The sequence below is a fragment of the Megalops cyprinoides genome, chromosome 20, assembly GCF_013368585.1.
Source record: "Megalops cyprinoides isolate fMegCyp1 chromosome 20, fMegCyp1.pri, whole genome shotgun sequence".
Lineage (NCBI taxonomy): Eukaryota > Metazoa > Chordata > Actinopteri > Elopiformes > Megalopidae > Megalops > Megalops cyprinoides.
In genome coordinates, this window is record NC_050602.1 from 7,735,360 (window position 1) to 7,754,312 (window position 18,953).

Genomic DNA, 18,953 nt, shown 5'->3' on the forward strand with positions numbered 1-18,953 from the left:
GATGGATGTCTGTCATACACAAGCAAGGAAATGCATAAGACACTGCTGTCATTGTCATGTGATTTTTTGCACACAGAAGACACACAAATTATAATATGTCAGATAAGGGTGTACAAGGAGTTTTTTTTTTAACTCACCCACATAATTTTTGGAAAAAAAAAGAAAAGAAGTACCCAGTTAGAGTAGACCACTTAAAGAACTGAATGTTTCCCTTTGTTTTTCAGCAAAGCGGGACACATTAATGTCTGTTGTGGGTGGGTTTCACCTCCAATTCATGCCACTGGCCTTTTTTGCAGGAGCTGGAGAGTGGGTAAAAGTGATTTACCTTGTGTGGTGCCAAGTTGACTTTAATTTAGACTCAACAGTATCCAAGTAGCTGCAAAGTAGCTGTAAACTGCAACTAGCAAGGCTACCAAGCTGTCTTAAAGCAACTAGCTAGATTACCTGGCTATCTTAAAGCAGCTTGCCAGGCTACCCAGCTATCTTGAATACAGTAAGTGAAGAAGCTTGAATAATTGAAGGTTGTTGACACACATTATTTCACCAGGCAGATGCCAAAGCTGAAGTATTAACGTTCAGGGTATTTGGACACAGTGTTTGAGTTTCAGCAGGCACTTTGAACACTGTTCTTTGACCGGCACCAATGAAATCCTTCCTCAAGTGCCTTACTGGCTGGTGCTTGTTTGTGGCGCTAGTCAGCCTGATGAAAGTACAACAGAGGTCTTTTTTTTGCAACACAAGGTGTCCCTTGAGACATGCCGGCTGCATTGTGTGAGGTTGGAGGGCTCTCATTCAGAACTAATGAGTTCCTGTGTTAGAGCGAAGCAACAGAACTCAAAGTAAAGCGAATGGAGCATTATAATTTATCCATCTATCCACTGACTGCATGCCTGTCATAGACTGCTTATGATTAAGTGACTTATCTTTCAAAATGAACAGTATACTCAGTACAGAAAAGACACCAAGTGTGAGCATCCGGGCCTGATTAAAGTCACAGCAAATCTCTGAAGTTTTACAATATTTTAGGGAAAAATCTGCTGTTTTATGACAGGAACCTTTTGTTCTCATTTTTAAAAAGCCCTCTTTGTAATATAATTACATTTTTGAAGTGAAATTTGCAGATTTTGGAAGGAGGTTAATCATGAGACCTGCTGAAAACATTTCCCCTCATTTGGAGAGTGGGGGTCTTTAGTGGCTCTGCAGGGAAATCATGTCTCCTTAAGCGCATTCTGAAAAGGCTCCCCAGCGTCTCCTTGCGCGCACCCAGAGAGCCCTTGTGTGGGCAGGCGAGAGCGGCGGCTCTCAGCGGCGGCCCCACATTCAGCTGGGGCCCACCTGGCTGTCTTTATGTGCCTTTCAAAAGCCAGGGTTTGCTGAAGGTCAAGCGCACCCCTGACAAGAGCACCCCCACCCCCCCTTTCCCTCACCCTGTTTCTCAGCTGCTGGAAGTGGGGGGGGGGGATTTGGAGAGGTTTAGGAGAGGTCTTTTGGTGCGAGAGGGGAGCAGTTGGACTACATTACCTGCATCCAGATGTCCTCTCGATGCGATTGCGATCTGTGGGAGTCAAGGGGCATCGCAGTGTCAGCCTGCCCATGCCGAATCCAAAACCGCACAGCTGCACGTCATCTCAGATCGCACAGCACTCCTCTCTTCCCAGTAACGGAGGATGAAGCGGCGGAAACTAATATCACTTCAGCGACAGAAAGGAAACAGACACACCAAGGCAGGTAGTCGAAACGCATCTGAAGAAATGGATGCACCTCGAAATGGTACAGATGAAATTATAGCCTCTGATCCCTGTGGGCTTTATGGGGAAGGAAAGCGTGTGTACGTGTGCTTTCCCAGGTGAGGCTGCATGTGGAACGGAATTTCAGACCAGCGCCGCACACCGAGAGCCGACCTGCGACTGCATTCAGCCTTTGTTCTTTCAGCAGTCCTCACTGGAGTTATTATCACAAAGGGCTGTGAGCAGAAGTGGGGTTCCAGGGTTTTTGGCGGAAAGCGCATGTTTGATGGAAAATTCTGATGGCATCCTCGGCACTCCAGAGCTCCTTGACTAGCACTGCCGCTAAGAGGGCACAGTTGATTTTAAAAGACCCTCGGATCCTGAGCGCCCAGAGCCTGTCTGCTGGGAGCTGAGGGCTTTTCGCCACTTGAAGAAAACTCACCTTTCGTGACTATGCTGTGTCGACCTACCTCAGCAATCAGTCAGTTTGGTCATTTATTATGGTCAGCATCCAGTCGGGAACCTTTGATATGCCTGCATTATCATGCGTTGAATGTTTTTTTTTTTTTTTTTTAGCAATCCTTAATTACCTCTCTCTCCTCCCGCCCCCTCGCTTGATTGGAGCTTTGTTGCCTCCCCTGTTGAGACCTCTGGCTGGTGATAAACAGCCTCCTGAATTCATTAAAGCTGATTACTCATCTGGAGTCAGTGGGTCATAAAACCAAACATCTGTTCCATCAAACGAATCCCTCACAATCAGGTTGTTTTTGGGAGGTGGGATGCTCGCCGCGCGCCCGTCTCATAGCCTTGGGGTCTGTGTATGTGTGTGTGTGATGAACAATTTTACACTGGCAGACAACGTGCCATGTTGTACCCGCCTGGCTGGCAGCAAGGGTATTGCTATATTTACATCATTTCATATTAGCTTTCTTTCCATACCTTTGCCTTTTCTGAGAACAGCAGATAATTGCCCCATTAATCTTTCTTTCCTCCCAAGATGCATTGATAAGACCTATTGTCAAGGAAATGCACAGCAGCGACCACAGCTGACTGCATCTTCAGTTCTACATTCTTCGGTTTGTACTGCAGTGTGAAGGACCAAAGACTGACCTGAGTCCCTGATTCAATCTAACCACAGAGTTCTTTGTCCTTAACTTCAAACACAAAATGTGTACAAATGGGATAAACACAATTTCAGATTTCAGCAGCCGCTTATTAAAAGTATCGTGTAGATAATGCAAAAGGAAACACTTGCTTAAATCAGACTGTTCTCAAAAGGTGAGAGATTTCTGAAGATTTGATTTATGAGGTCACTGCAGCGTGGTGAAATCGTAACTTGTTAGCTGAGAAGCCGGCGAAGTTGTTAGCGTGTGGCATTTCGGAGCCGCTCAGCTAATCGGGGATAAGTGCGACCGAGAAGCGCCCGTCGCGTTAAATGAGCCGCGATGCTCGGCGGCCCCCGCCGAGACGATCTGGATCCGCCGGCGGGGTGCCAGCCATCGCCGCAGTGCCCGGCTCTGTTAAACGCAGCAATAAGCGCGGTGTCATCGCTCTAATTGTGCATCTCTCTCACGCACTTGCCCCTCATCGCACCCGCCCTCCGCATCGCTGGATGGATTTCTGCTTGGCTGGTTGTGGTTCGCAACCTGAGCGCCTAAGCTGTTGATGCTTGGTTTTATTCGCTTTAAGTTGGGAACATTAGAAATTGGACCAAGTAGAACAGCTTTTTAGAATTTAGCAGCTTGCTGGGATCTACAGTGGAGTCAGAGACTCTGGGATCCCTCAGGACCCAAATCCCTCAGGACTCCAAACGCAGGGAGAGTTTTAATGGGGATTGAGGGAGGATGACAAGGCCCTGTTCTCACCATCTTGCTTTTTCTAACATTGTACTCAGGTTTTTATTGTGCCAGTATTAATGGGAATGATGACGGTGTACAGGATTCAGTCACAGAGTGCTACATTGTTATGGAAAAAAATTGCTGTATTTATTGTAAAAAAAAAAAAAAACTGTTGAGTCAGTGACATTCTCAGGTAACAGCACTTAAAGGTGGAGGTGCAGTGTGCTGCTTTTATGTTTCCCTGAATCCTGCATCTTTAGTAGGGTGGTGCAACTTTTTTGCACCAAAATTTGCCTCATATACCTGAAATTATACATTAGGCACTAAGTAACATCAACAAGTGACTTCAGCCTTCCTGACTAAGCTTGTAATAAACCTCAGGTCGGCTTGGTTACCCTGGTTATCTTTCTGGTATTTATAATGTTTTGCCATCACGCTCTGTCGCAGCGCTCCTGCTAACACGGGCGCGGTAAATGAAACGTGATGGATCGGCCAGAGCTGCGTTTCAGGCCCGGCTCTCTCCGAGGCATCGCTGAGGGTTACGTCAGCGGCCCCTGTTCGCCAGCGCCGGTAAACAGGCATGGTAATGCAACTTTAATATGGGTCTCAGAGCTGCCTGTGACGCTGAGGGGGGGGGGGGGTTGGAAGACTGAAAGACAGAGGAGATATTCGGGGAGGGAGAGAGAGACGAAAGGGGAGACAGACCGACAGAGGAAATACTGAGAGAGAGAAGAGGAGAAAGAGAGGGATGGTTGGGGAGAGAGAACAACAGGAATGTTGAGAGAGGGAAGAGGAGAAAGAGAGGGATGGTTGGGGAGAGAGAACAACAGGAATGTTGAGAGAGGGAAGGAGAGAAAGAGAGAGAGGGGAGGGGGAAGACAGAAAGACAGAGTGGGGGAAAGAGCGGACAGTAAAGAGAACAAAATGTTTTTCATTGGGGTCATTGTGTCTTGATGTTTTGTCTGTCTCCATGTGCGTCAGCAACCTGATTTCTCCTGTTTAAGTACAGCAGATTTGAATGTGAATTTGAACCTGAGGGTGCAACAGAGTGACAAAGGTGCAGCACGTGCCTGGCCTGATGGCGAGAGAGGTCCGCTCCTGACACAGCCAGCTCCTCCCCGTTTTATTTTCAGTTCAGCTCTCTCAATAATTCATAGCCTCAGCCGCGCGAGGAGAGCGAGGGAGAGCTCGGCCCTTGTTCCCAGCACCAGACGCTGACACGCCTCCCCCTTTCAGCTCTCTTTAACGGGGGGGATAAACTGGTGTTTATTCAAAAATGTACCATTTTTAAGGGCTGCCTCACTGTTGTCTGCACGGCACCCCAAAGCACAAGGCAATCAAATCTACCAGCTGACAGATCAGTCTCACAGACCCAGCCGTTTCAGAGGAGGCAAGTCAACCATCTGTCTTTGCCGAAATGCGGATTGAAGTCAGGGAACAATGGCTTTAGTGTGCTGTTGTTGGGCCAATTAGTTTTTAGTTGTTAAGGAGGCAAGAATGCATTAACAGCCACTTTTGGTTTGCGGAATTGCTCGCATTAAATCTCCTTCCACTCGAAACAGGACCGCGGAGTGGCTCCGACGCTGGGTAATAACGGTTGCGCTCAGAGTTAAATTTTGAAAAGCTTTTGTGTCGCATAATTGATGTGCTTAACAAGCAGGCCCCAGTTTCCATTAGAAACACTTTGGGCCCATAGCCGCACTCTGAGACTGCAGAGGGGGTGCCGTTGGTGGTATTGGTGGCATTTTGACACAGAGGGTCCTGTCACGTGATATGGCCCACAGTCTGGGACAGGAGCGAGGGTGAGGCGAGGTGCTGGGGTGTTTGGGGGAAGGGGGAGGGCCTTCAGGGGACGCGGCCGTATCCAGGCTTCACCGAGCTGACATCCATCATAATGGCCTCCCTCGGCAGGTCTCCTAATGCGTTTGTGTGCTGGGGCGTGCCCCTGGGTCCCTGCCGCCCAGCCGTCATTAAGCAACATGCCGGTGGAGGGCAGAGGGCCTCGCTGTCACTTATCTTAGCCTGGGCCCCACACGGGGAGCTGGTGGGGGGTGGGATCGGTGCCTTTAATTGGCCAGGAGCATCGACAGAGGCTTGACAGTGACCTGTGATTGGACGGCAGCCCTGGTCCTGCTTTAGTAATGACGGGCCAACGTCTCCATGTGTGTAAAAGCTCACAGCACTGCGACCAAGCGTGAAGGGTGGTTGGGGGGGGGGGGGGGGGGGGGGGTTGATAAAATGGAGAGGGGTAAAAAGGGAAACTGAGGGGGAATGAGAGGGATGTGGAGAGGTGGAGATATATTGCAGAGCAAGGTAACCAGAGGAAGGGAGAGTGGGAGGGTAAGACGGAGAGGGAGAAGGAGGCTGGAAGATGTAGAAAGCGAGGGAGACACAGGAAGTAAAGGGGGAGTGAGAGGGAATATGAGAGAGAGAAAGAGAAAGATGTAGGTCTCTGCAAGTTCCTCTTGTCACTCCTGCAGCTGCCTCAGAGCAAATGAGTCTATCCGCAGTGGTAGGACAGCACCCAGCTACCATAGGCAGTCCCTTGGGGTGTTCTGCACATGTAGAATGCTGGCCCTCATATTGCACCCTTAGAATGCTGGAAGGCTAACTCAACTCTCTACAGCATACAAACAATACCAAACTGTCTTGTGGAGCAGCTCCAGTCCAAGGGTTCAGTTATCCTGAATCACTGCACACGGATCCTGTGATGTCTTGGAGCTGCAATCAATCCAGACAAAGGAGAAAGTGGCCCTGGTGCCACCTGGATATTAGACAGCTTATCTATAAGGAAAAGCTCCACATGGCTCACGTGCACTCAAAGAATAAGCCTGACACATGATCGTTATCTCCTCTCTGACAACGGAAATCTCTCAGTATTAATGGCCAGAATGGAAAAGAGCAGTGGCCGAATCCCTGGGCAGCTTTCAGTCTCGAAAAAGAAAGTAAAACAGTAAAAACGCCCCCTCAGAGGAAGGGCTGGAGACAAAGGCCTTCTGGAACTCCAGTGTAAGACCGGGGTGAGTATTTAACCCTTTTGCACATAACTTATTTTATGCTATGTTACATGGTTCGTTATGTTTTCATTAGCGTTATTAAGCATCTCATAGTTTTCACCGCCACGTTTGCTATGCTTTTTAACGTTAAATCGCTGTTTCCTCAAAGCTAACGTTAGCTAGAATTTTTCCAATGTAGGGTTTGACCATACACGCGCTAAACGGCTAATCGCACCGGTGTGACCGCACGCGCAAAAGGGTTAAGCAGCCAGTGCTATCGAGAGCTCAGGTAGGAATTGTGACTTGGAACAATTACCTTTATTAGCCCTCTCCATTTTATACAGTCAGAGCTGTTCTTCGGTAACCGTTGGACACAAAAAAGTGCTGCTTTTGCAGGGATATCACTGAAATGGGGCCAGTCTCTTAATTCAATGAAACCAGATTCCATCCTTAGATTGGAGCCAGAAATTAATTTCTCTGTGTCCTGAGAATTCCGTTCTATTGAGTTAAACAGGAGATCTAATTTAAGGAGGGAAAGAAAGAGAGCTGCTTGGGTTGCACTTTCTCCCACATACCTCAGTGCCCCTCAAACCCTTGACCTTCATCAGCGACTCGCTGCTGTAAAACCCACAATACACAATTCTTTGTTTCGCTTGGTGCAATATGGATTTAGAAGGAATAAACTGAGAATGAACTTCTGGGCATATGTGCCTCCAGGAACAGACCACCCAGGTCCTGGCAGGGGGAGAAACGAACACTACCTGTCTGTAGTTGGCTCAATGAAGGTCAAACACTTCCTGTCTGTAGTGTGAGCAGTAAAGGGCAAACACTCACTGCTCACAAAGGGAGCAGCAAAGGACAAGATAGACAGCTGGAATGTCTGCTTGTGCAACACGAGGGAGCATCGTTAAATATTAAATGTCCACTCGCAGAGAGGAAACAAGACGCCAACACAGTGAGTGGAGCATTTACACTTCAGCAGCTGTACCGCCCCAATGCCCAGGGACAATTCGCCAGTCCTGCTGCGCTGAGACTGTCCACTGGGGGTGTGCAGACGCTACCTCTCCACAGGCAGAGAGTACCTAGAGGTGTAACGGTTAACACACCAAAGCGTTTCACATAGAGTCTTCACCTCTGAGCTGAGGCTAAGCGGAACAAATCCCTCACAAGAATGATTATGGAGCATTATTGTTAGAGGAATGACTCCGGTCATAAACTCTCCAAAGCCACCCACCCCCACCAACATCCAGCAAAATGTGAACCCAACATCAACTGCGAGCATGCCAAAAATACACCTGGTCTTCATTTTTTGCGGACGATTATAGCATTTGCAGGAATGCGTGAAATTAGTCGGTGATCAGCTCAGGTTACTCTTTGGTATCTGTAATTGTGCAGAGCTCTGTGTAACAGAAACTCCCAGCTGGGACCCTCACCCCTCCCACACACACTTCTTCACACACGCCCCAACGGCCCTGACAGATGGGGGGAGAAAAAAAAAAAAGAAAATGGAGCGGCGGGAAGCTCCATGTTTTTCCAGGGAGTCGAATGGCCTGCGACGGCAGACAGACAGGAGAGGCTCCCTGGCGCTCCTGCTGCTCTGAGACTCTCCAAGGCGCAGGACAACGAGGCGTGTTTCTGCTACGTGCAACGAAAGCAGGAACAGCAGTGGCGTGCAGGCTGCGGGTTTAGCCCTCCTTCCTCTGCCTGTCAGGGAGCCGACCCTAACCTCACGTACCGCTCCAGAGCTAATATTTATTTTATTTTGTGCCACCCTCTCAGCAGGTAAAGGTCACCCCCCATTTTGCTCCTCAGGCTGACGTTTCCGCGTCCGCAGCCCAACGGGCATGATGTGCGGGGAGAGAAGCTTGGAGCTTAAGCCCGATCTTTCCCTCGCCGTATGGGAAAATTTCTTCAAATCCGTTTCTCTCTCGCTGCGAGTCAAAGGTCGTTCGTATCATCCAGAACAACAGTAGCTTTATTGTATGATACTGTGGTATGCAAGTCAGAGTTTCATTGGCTTGAAGGTAAATGATTTGGCCGTGTTATTTTCTTGTTTAGAATGGTTCACAGAGGCACACAAATCAAGTGACTACCAGATTCAACAAGATTCAGGAGTAAAAAATGTTTGAGGGAAAAGGGAGTCAATGTTACTCCAGTCAGTTAGTTCATGCTCTTCCACTGGTTCAAACATACATTGCTAATTAGCTAGATAGTACTTGATATATTAATCAATAATTAATTGGTGATAAATGACTGAAATGTAATTTCCCCATCCATGCATACTGGACATACGATGTTAAACATCACTCTTTAGAGTCGATTGCTGGTGTCAGAATGGTTTTGTCTAAACGTCTATGGGTTGCACCGATTCATAGAAAGCTAACAGCCACCTGCTGTAATCAGTCAGGTGACCCCTGCACGTTACCACAAAGCTAGACTGTGGCTAGAGTCACAGTGGGGAGTGGGGCGGATCTGTCAAAGAGCATTGTCCTCCAGGGACCCAGCAGAACCCCTGCTCAGGAGATCCCAAATTCCACGGTTCCCCTTCATCGGTTCCAGTAATTGGACAGGATATCTTGTACCAAAAGAACATTTGTGAATGTGTGTGCATGTGTGAGTGCATGTGGGAATGTGTGTATAAGTATGTGTATGTCTGTGTCCATTTCTCTGTGTTTGGCTGTGGGTTTGTGTGTGTGTGCGTGCATGTGTGCATGTGTTGGAAAGACTTTTTGGAAGAGTTAACCCCTGGGCTAAGAGCTGCCTGGTTTGCCTCAGCGGTCAGCTGCGGTCAAGTTGCGAGAGATTTCTGGTCAGCCGTCTAAACGAAGATGTCACCCTGATTTTGGAGAGAGGGCTGAGGACCGTGACAGCAGCAGAGAGTCGCAGTGGGGCTCGGGTCTCCGTACGGGCAAACCCAACCCACAGAGCGGTCGGACCAACAAGCAGCCATCTGTGCGAGCTGAAAGGGCTCTCACCAAAGCCCCATTTAAACCGATCTAAAGCGGTTCTCAGTTCCTCCCACTCTGTCTCCATAATAAGGAGTAAATAAAGGAGAAAAACGATGAGCGACCTGGGCTTTATAGATTTTTGTAATGCATTTGCAATCATTGCGCTTTGTTTCTTGAGCCGTTTTCCCCCTGCATTTTAACAGCCAGGCCTTGTCATCGACAGACATGATTATTCAATGACCCGTTCTGAAAACACCGGCAGATTAGATGAGTGCATTTGTAGCGGCGGTCCCCGTCGGCTCCCGAGGAAAGGGAAAATGGCACAGTAGCTCATGTGTAGCTATTAGAGCTGAAACCCTTAATTCCGCACTTCTCCTCACAGCCAGTGGGCTGGAATGGCTGAGTCTGTGCAGATGCACTGCTGCGTAAGAGAAGGCAGGAATGTTGGGAAACAAGTCAGAAAGTACACGGTCCCATAACAGCGCGCACAATCAGAGCCACCCGGCGTCACTGCACAGGGATCAGTCTGCAGGGGAAGACTCTCTTCACAGAGCCTCTGTCCGAAATGATCAGGGCGCTGATCCCCGTCCTGTCTGTATCCACCGGTAAACGCCAGTGCTGTCTTGTTAGCTTGAACCGTAGTGGTCTGGGCGTACACACGCACGCACGCAAGCACACACACACACACACACACACACACACACACGCACACACACACACACACACACACACACACACACAAAATGAGGCGCACAGACACACTCTCATGTGGCTCCTCCTTGGTGGTGATGTGTGGACTCTGGTAGAGAAAGTATTGCTTGACTGCACTAGGAGCCCAATTACCCTGTTCATGCAGTAGAACTGCAGGGAAAGCCATGATGAGCATGAGGTTATATCCTGTAGACTGTATTCACATGCGCAGGGATGACCTGCTACATTCTACAACATCTAATATCATTGCAGAATGAGATGTTATTATTGTTATTATTATTATTATTGTTCTTATTTTTCTTCTTATTGTTTGCAGTAGCAGCAGCGGAAGCGGTAGTAATAGTAGTAGTAATCGGAGTAGTAGCAGTAATAGCAGCAGCAGTAAAAGTAGTAGTAGTCGCCATTTACATTTATTCATTTGGCAGAGCACTAGTACCAGCAGCTGAAGCACTGAAGCAGCAGGTACTCCAGCATTGCTCTTGCTGTGGTCAGTTTCCCCTTTAATCCTTTGCATGAATGAATATAGATTAATGTGTTTTGGAAACAAAAGTGCCTCCTGTCGAAGCTGTCAGCGGCACCTAAGTGATTCCAGTCCAGCCAGCGGGCCATTACGTTATCGGTCACCACGCCGCCTCGTATGATCAGCCGAGGAGCCCGCATTAATGGAAATGGCATGTCTGGTTGAGTCTGAGAACATCTTAAGCAACGCCCCCTCAGATCCCCGGGGGGAGCCGATTGGCTGAATGGCGACTCTTTGAAAGGGCTATTGGGGGGATTTGGTTTGGTTCGGTGGTTATGAGGATTTAAACTCCTCGGGGCAGGCGGGCGGTCTGGTGTTAAAAGGGTGCTGACATGGTGTCAGGCTGAGCGTTAAATGTCTCTTAACAGCCCCCTGCATGGTGGGCACATGACAGGAAACTGAAAGAAGCCCTCCAGGTAATCTGTGGAGAAATATAACGGGGAAATAGCATGGGGACACCTGTTTGATATCACCAGCTTCTCAGAGTTGTCAGAAATACCCAGGCCCTTCCCTCCCCTCAGGATCTCATAATGTGATTTTGAGAACAAATGGAGGATCAACATTTAGCCCATATTTAGTAGTATCAGTATTACAATTAGTGTGGAGAATGACAGAAGATGTGTTGTTTTTTAGACTTGTGTTTGCTGGGGTATTGTGTTGGGGTGACAGCGTAGAGCTCTCTTACCTTCTGTCCCTGGGTAGTGGGCATCACTTCCACAGGCCGGGTCTTCAGGTGAACCCTGCCATCTAATCACATCCACCTGCAGCCAAATATATATAATGTAGGCAAAACAAGTATGCTGTAGGACCTGATCATTTTACTAATCATTCTCAATCAGTGTAAAATTGTTGCATTATCTCTCATTTATCTCCACTCCAGTCTGCAGTCCATTTATGAAACCCCCAGATACAAATCAAGGAAAACCCTCCAGGTGTTTAGTTTAATTCCCTCTAACAGTCAAGAGGATGTTAGTGGGCATGGGATGCTTACAAGGTCACGGGGCCAGGAGAGTACATGCCGACCCCTACCCCAAGCCTGTGAGAGTCTGTACCTCTGCTCGAGGAATAATGCTAAATGTTAATTAAATGGATGGGTACGTGTGGGTCATTGGAACTTTCTCTGGAGGGACGACGACTCAGCTTGGAGGAGGCAGACAGGAACTCTCAGTCCTCATGTTGCTAAAATGCTCTGCTCCCAGTTTGGGACGTGAAGACGAAGCGCAGACACCCGCAGCGGGGTGTGTGGCGTATGGTGGTGCCAGCTGCTTATGCTGTGGACCGATTACATAACCGGGAAAAATGCAGGGAGCAGAAGATGTCAAGCCATCTCCGCACCGCATCGAGCTCCAGCTCAAAACCCGCCGAACTTGGCTTGCCATTGCGGCATATTGTCGATACCATTTATCCATCCACTTTAATTAATCGAGTAGTAATTGGAACCAGGCATACACTTAGCACTCTCCTCAGGGTGTATTGAAATATGCAAGATATTTAGGCATCTCTGACTTGTGCTCGTACATCTGATAGCCCGGACTATGTGTTGCCAACATCGAAAGCTCGAGGGCTCCTCCCCTCCGCTCCCAAAAAGCACATTCCGTCTGACCCCCCCCCCCCCCCCCCCCCCCCAAAAGACTCCTGTCACTAGCGCAGTGCAGACGGGTTACATCATCGCCCCCCTCTCTGCTGGTGTTTGATGTATCAATCTTTAAACGGGCGGGTGGGCAGAGCAAAGAGGGGGTAATCCCATGAAATTGAGGCGCCCAGAAAGAGATCCACAGTGACAAAAGGGCACCCATTTCGGAATCCCGTTGCCACAGCGACCAACCCCCCCCCCCCACCACCTTTCTTTTTCTCCTACGATTGAAAGAGCAGCCTGAGTGCTTTTTTTTCCAAACTTACATAACAGTGAAAAGCCCAAATATCCAGACAGGACAGCAAAGAGAAGCACAACACCCTCCACCCCACCACTAGTACCGTCTAGTTATAGAATACTGGTAAACATTATAAATAAAATGTATAGCTGTTTTAGATATAGGTGTAATGACTGGCCAAGGCACATTGTACTAATGAGACCAGGCTATTCAATGTCATTAAATTCTAAATGGAACTTTTTTGTTGCTGCAAAACTCTGTAAACTAACTTCTTCATTCTTTCATTGCATTTATTAATTCATTATTGGTGTGATCTCTGAGGATCTATGCACGGGGGGGATGATTGATGTTGCATCTTGATCAGAGACCCACCGCCTTCCCCCTGTGGCCTCTGTTTGACGTTCACTGAGGGTGGCACGCACAGTGGGAGAGCTAGAGCGAGCACCCTTCAGAAGCGCAGGCCCGACACCGCTCTCTCCACCTCCTAATATTACACGATAGCGGCGAGCGTAAACCACCGTAATCTCCTTGTAAGGCCGCCGCAGCGCTCCACAGGTTCCTCCATGGTGGCTTATCGCACAGAGCACAGGAGAGGGGGAGCCGCCTCGCACAGCTCACACCCTAACCCATAATCCACCACCGCGGAACTGTGGAATTCTCTGCTATTCACAGGGCTGGGGATTTTCTCTGTCTGTCCTCACGCTGGGAAACCTACAACTGCAGAAAATCACTTTTTTTCCCACATGTATTGTAGAGCAGATGTTAATGTCGGGAACCGCGAATGTGCTCCAGGTGCAATTTCACACCTGTGAGAGATGGTGCGCGGGGCCGGCGGCGGGTAAAGGTTGACCGGTCTCCATTTCCTTGTCGCCACTCTGCTGAGGTCACAGGAAGCTCCATGCAGCTGTGTGTGCCAACGCCCCCTCTCCTCTAGTGCCTCATTTTTCAAGCCTTTGACCTCCCTCATCCAAACAAATTCTTAGAAATGGTTCTCACAAGCTGAAGAGACATCAGACGTCCCCATGTAACCCTCTGTTGGTGCTACTCCATATATAGCACGTCAGCAAATGCAAATTAACTACAGTAAAGGAAGTCAGACCTCTAAAATTGTGCAAATTGTTCTCTTCAGCACCCTGTCTGCACGAATGCCATTTCCTCCGTATTAACTTACCGCCAGCCGATTGCTTCCAGGCTGCTGTTTGGGGGTGAGAATTAGAATTCAGCACAACACAGTTTATGCAATGTCATATCTCCTTAAAGAAGACAAAAGCTGTTGAATTATTCATGGAACCCGATCCAGCAAAATGATTGCCGTTAGCTTGTAACATTGAATTCCTTCCTAAATGTAATTCAAAAGGGGGGGAAAGGGGATGTTTAAAAAAAAAATGAACATTTCTGCATCAGAGTCAGATGTGATGGTGAGAAATATTGCGCAAGTGCTGCTTGGCTGTCTGTTGCCTTAATATCCCATTAAGGTTGCTAGTGCTGTTCACTGTGCGATGCATAGCTGCAAGGAGTTGTGATACGACCATCACAGGGAGCACTCAGAAGGACAAAGAGCTTCTCACAGCGAGATCCTACGACAGGGATTAGATGTGACCTTTTGCAAACCACAGGAAGTGAATCATATTGCTCTCTTTCAGCTAGAAGCAGGGAAACCGAGAGAGTCCGTGGATCGCTGAATAATTCATATTCTAATTGATTACATGAAGGACCATTAGGCATGATATCAGCACTGGAAAAAGGACAAATCATGTTGTCAGTTACACACACACACACCACACACACACACACACACACACACACACACACACACACCACACATGCACGCACACACTCACACACACACTCCTGCACCTTCAAAAAACCGGTCAATTCTCTGTGAGTTATAGGCTTGAAATAATGTGCTGCAGTTAAACATGAACGCTACTCGTAATAAACAAATCGACCACAATAGTTTTACATGTAACGTGCAGCTTAATGACAGTCCCTCTTCCTCCCCCTCTTCCTCCCTCTGTGTCTGTGTACCACCCCTAGTGGTCATAGGACATTATATCTAAAAGCTATTGATTGCTATATACAAGGGACTGGAGTCAGAGGTGTATTAATATTTGATAGGCCCTTCCTCCTGATATCTGAGATGCATTTTTCCTTATTATTTCCATTTTTATTTACTACCTGAATCGATGCACATGCAGCAGCCAAATGATTGAGTTATCCCTTTAGAAGAATTTTCTGTTGTTTGAATATCCATATCTGACACACCTGTCCTGAAAGGGGGATGGGAGCATTGATTCACTGTGGCAGGATGGGATGTCTCTGTCCCCTGCTCTTCCTACTGATTTTCAATAGTTGAATCTTTGCCATCATCCTGTCTCATCCACAACTGCTCAACTGGCCAAGGTCACAGAGCCTTTCTGTAAACACTCATCTTCGCAATTCCCACTGGCCTTGTTTTGCACCGGATATATTTCCTCCCTGAGTCATCCTTAATTTACAAAAAGTGCTCTGAAGCCCGGTCTCTGATGGAACTTTCCAGCCAACATCATCATCATCGTCATAATCCTCATCCCCATCTTCATCACCCTCCTCATCCTCATCAGCATCAGCAGATGGCCAGCCAACCAGAGGCCCTTTTGTCTGGCCTGGCAGCGGCAATCGTAGCGCGAGGAGACAAAGGGCACACAGGCCTTGCCAGGCCTTACTCAGGGGATAGCTTAAGCTTCGCTCAATGCCACGAAGAGACGGCACCAATAGATCCTAAGGAGCCATCTCACCCACATGGCCTTTCAGCTGCAAATGGACATGGGCCACAGTGCCAGGATAGACTGAGTGCACTGTATATGCCGCATGACTGCCAAGCGCTGCGAGTGGCAGTGCCACAAACCGCCACATGATGAGCCCGGGACATTTCTATGGATACCAGGCATTATGACCGTGTTTACCATTCCGATCAGAGAGCACCCCCCTTGGTGAGAATCAAGAGCAAGAGCGTTGCATAGAGGTTAGGGAACTTGGTTAACATTGCTTGATGGAGGAGAATTTTCTTGTGGATTCAGATGTGATGTAGAGCTGAACTTCAGATATGATTTTTTTGACAGAAATGGATACACAAATGGATATATTTGGCTATATAAATAGAAGTGGATATGTAAAATGCAAATAGCCCTGACTTAATATAAAACAACAGATACTGATACCACTACTACCTAATTAATTACTTCTAATGCAGCTACTACTAATGCTACTTAATACTAAATACTTCCAGCACTACTACAACTACTAGCAGGGGCTCTGGGCTCAGTGGTAAACTGCTGGTTTGCAAGGTTATCCGAGCTGTTGGTTTGAGGCACACAGAAGCTATGCGGCAGACAGCGCTGCCTGTGGCGGTGGTGCTGGGGGGGGGTCGTCAGCCGGGGCCGCGCAGGCAGCCTGAGAGAGGAGAGATACTGTACAGCCGTGGAGAGCTGCCAGGAGAGGCAGCTAGGCAACCCACAGCGTCGGGCCAAACCTCCGGCGCCCGCAAACCCCCTCCGCGACTGGCGCTCCCGCTCAGAGCCGCCCAGCTCTTGATCAGGCCCTTCCAGGGCGGCGCAGCCGACATCTTGAGGCCCACTCGCTTTACTTTTTTTTTCGTTTTTGGCAGCTGCGCTCGGCGCTCTCAAAAGAACAAACGCCCCTCACTCTCCGCGCCGCAGTGAAAGGGATGGGATGCGTGGGTGACCTGTGCTGCCAGATGACTTTCAAAAATGTTCTGTGAAGTGTTTGTTTATCCCTGTTAGCTCTGCAGCTAAAGCAGGCTCCTGTGGTTCTCCTCACAGGCAGGGTCTCCCTGCTGGCCTCTGGAGGAGGAGGGCACTGCGTGGCTAGCGTAGCCACTGATTCACAGAGAGGCGGGAGGAGTGAGGTGTTGTGCGTGCGAAAGACACCTCTTTCCTCAATGTCTCTGGAGTCACGTGACAGCACGGCCCCTCCCCCCCGTTAGAGGAGCCCCCCCATTCCTGGGCAGGTTTGGAAGACCGCGGGGAGCCATTTACCGGAGCGCCGATCCGGCTGTTATTTATGGCGGGGCTGGCTACACGGCCGCCTTGATTAAATCCGTGACCTTCGGCGCCCGCAGATGCAATCAAGGCGAGCGCAAATTCATCACCGCATTGATCCATCAATTGAATTGCGTTTCCGACACTTGTGATTGCCTCGACCCCCGCGAACCCGCCGCCGCTGCCTCGCTCGCCTCTATACACACGAACGCCTTTGTCAGCCTGGATTTACGCCCTTTCTCCTGAGTGGTCTCTAATGGTAAACACAAAGGTGAGGGATAAGCAGGGCGCCGGGTTCCAGGTAAACAGAGCCGATCAAAGCCTCACACCTGCTTAGCCCCCTGCGGGCCCTTTGTGGGGCAGAGTTTAATTTGCGTTCACTCTCTCTCTTTCCTGTTTCATTAAAAGTAAACCTCAAGCTTGTATACAGTAGGATGCATTTAATCTCTCTCCCTCGTGCTCTTGTCATCAACCACCCTTCCTCCTCCTCCTCCTCCTCCTCCTCCCCCTCAACATGCACCATTGTACTTTCCTCTAGCACTGGCCAACTGGGTCCCCTGTGCAAATGGGCTGAACGCTCCGAATTCTTCCCTAATATCCGCACCTATTCCACAGAGGCCCGGAGAAAATGGGTCATTTGCTGGGGTTTAGACACAGCGAGGGGACCCATAGCGGAGCGCTGCAGCAGCTTGTGAATATGGGCCGTTATCCCGAAGCCTGCCCCAGGCTGTCCCTCCAAATACCCGTCAACTCAGCCTTAGCTTGACCTCTAAGCACATGGGTCCCATAGGGGTTTAGTGACCAAAAATGGTATCTATAGAATAATGGATGTTTGGACATACTGTATGGTGCATGTAACAGAACAACCCTTGTGTGCAGTGTCTTACAGAATGTGTGTTCTGTAAAGATAGGTCTAACCAAACACTCTCCCTGGGTTTGTTTTCTGAAATGCCTGTCAACTTATGTTAAGTCATTTAAGTATAAGTTAAGTCTCCAGAAGAATGCTGTCCTCAGGGGGAAAAAAGTAATACACAGTGTAGAATAATGAATACAAAATACAAGGAAATACTCCAAAGTTTTGGAATGTGAAATGGTAAATTATTCCATTTGAAAATGGGAAGATTATTCCAACTTTCATATTTTTTTGCATAGATTGATTTTTAGTAAATCTGTATTATATGCATACGATTGAGAGTGGCAGTGATGGATACATTTTAAAATAAATACTGTATTAATTTGACATGAATCAAAATGTATCCCTTTAATTTAATCTTTAACCATGTTGTACATTAACCCAAATTACCTTTTTATAAGGGTATGTCCAATGATAATGGTACTATTATCTTAAGAATTGATATGGCTCTCTCATCTTGAAAAAAGGCAAAAAGACATTGCCCTTTAAGTAAATGGCAGCACTGCCCTGCAGTGGATGTGGCCGCAGGAAGGAAAGCTCCACAAGGAGAGTTACCTTGGACTGGAGTGTGAAAATCTTTCTTGTGCAAGGGCAGTGGATTCTCCATGTCCCTGGACTCTAAGCAGTCTCCTTGACTTGGCGTTTCTCTCCACCTCCCATTTGTAAGTGCTGTTCTTTTTGCCTGTCTCCCGCAGCCTGCAGACCGGGCTTCTACAAGACCTCAGCCACAGACGCCTTCTGCACCAAGTGCCCGCCCCACAGCTACTCGCTCCAGGACAAGGCCTCGGAGTGCCCCTGCGAGAAGGGCTACTACAGGGCTGAGCTGGACCCCCGCTCCATGGCCTGCACAAGTAAGAGTCAGCCCATCCTCGACTGAGGAGAGGGTTTTCAGAGGTGTGCAAGAATCAGAAGAAGGTAGAGAAAGATGAGGGGATGTAAGGAGGCAGAGAGAGAGACTGCATGGGGGGGCAGAGAGACAAGTGAGGTGACACTTCGTATGTGCTGTGACATTACAGGCGGCCCAGCATGGTATTACAGCCCTATTAGCGTCCATCACCCCAACGGCTGCCTGAACGCAGCCTTTAACAAGGGGCCGAGGTCACCGTGGTAACAGGCCCGGAAACGGGCCGATGAATGGTGCTAAAGTGGCAGAGTGGACGAGTTTTTGTTTGCCATGTCACCGGGGCTGTCACCAAGATTGCACTGAAGAAACAGGACTATTCGCAGCTTAGCTAGCGCGACTGCTCCAGTTAAGTGCTGTAGGCAGTTTTTTTCAGGTGGGATTTTTAATTGAATTGCACTTTGTATTCTCTGTAAGTGATTACATAAATGTGTTTAATCTGCCAAGAAGCCACAGTAATACCTTAATATATGTACCCAGAATCCCAT

General features: G+C 48.5%; 1 protein-coding gene across 1 annotated transcript in view; it reads left to right on the forward strand.

The window, feature by feature from the left end:
* Positions 1-18,953, forward strand: part of epha4b (eph receptor A4b) — an 84,053-nt gene that overhangs the window by 30,324 nt on the left and 34,776 nt on the right. The window contains exon 4 of the mRNA XM_036553731.1: positions 18,260-18,415. Within this exon, the coding sequence (XP_036409624.1) occupies positions 18,260-18,415 (156 nt within the window). The remainder of the gene's footprint in view (positions 1-18,259; positions 18,416-18,953) is intronic.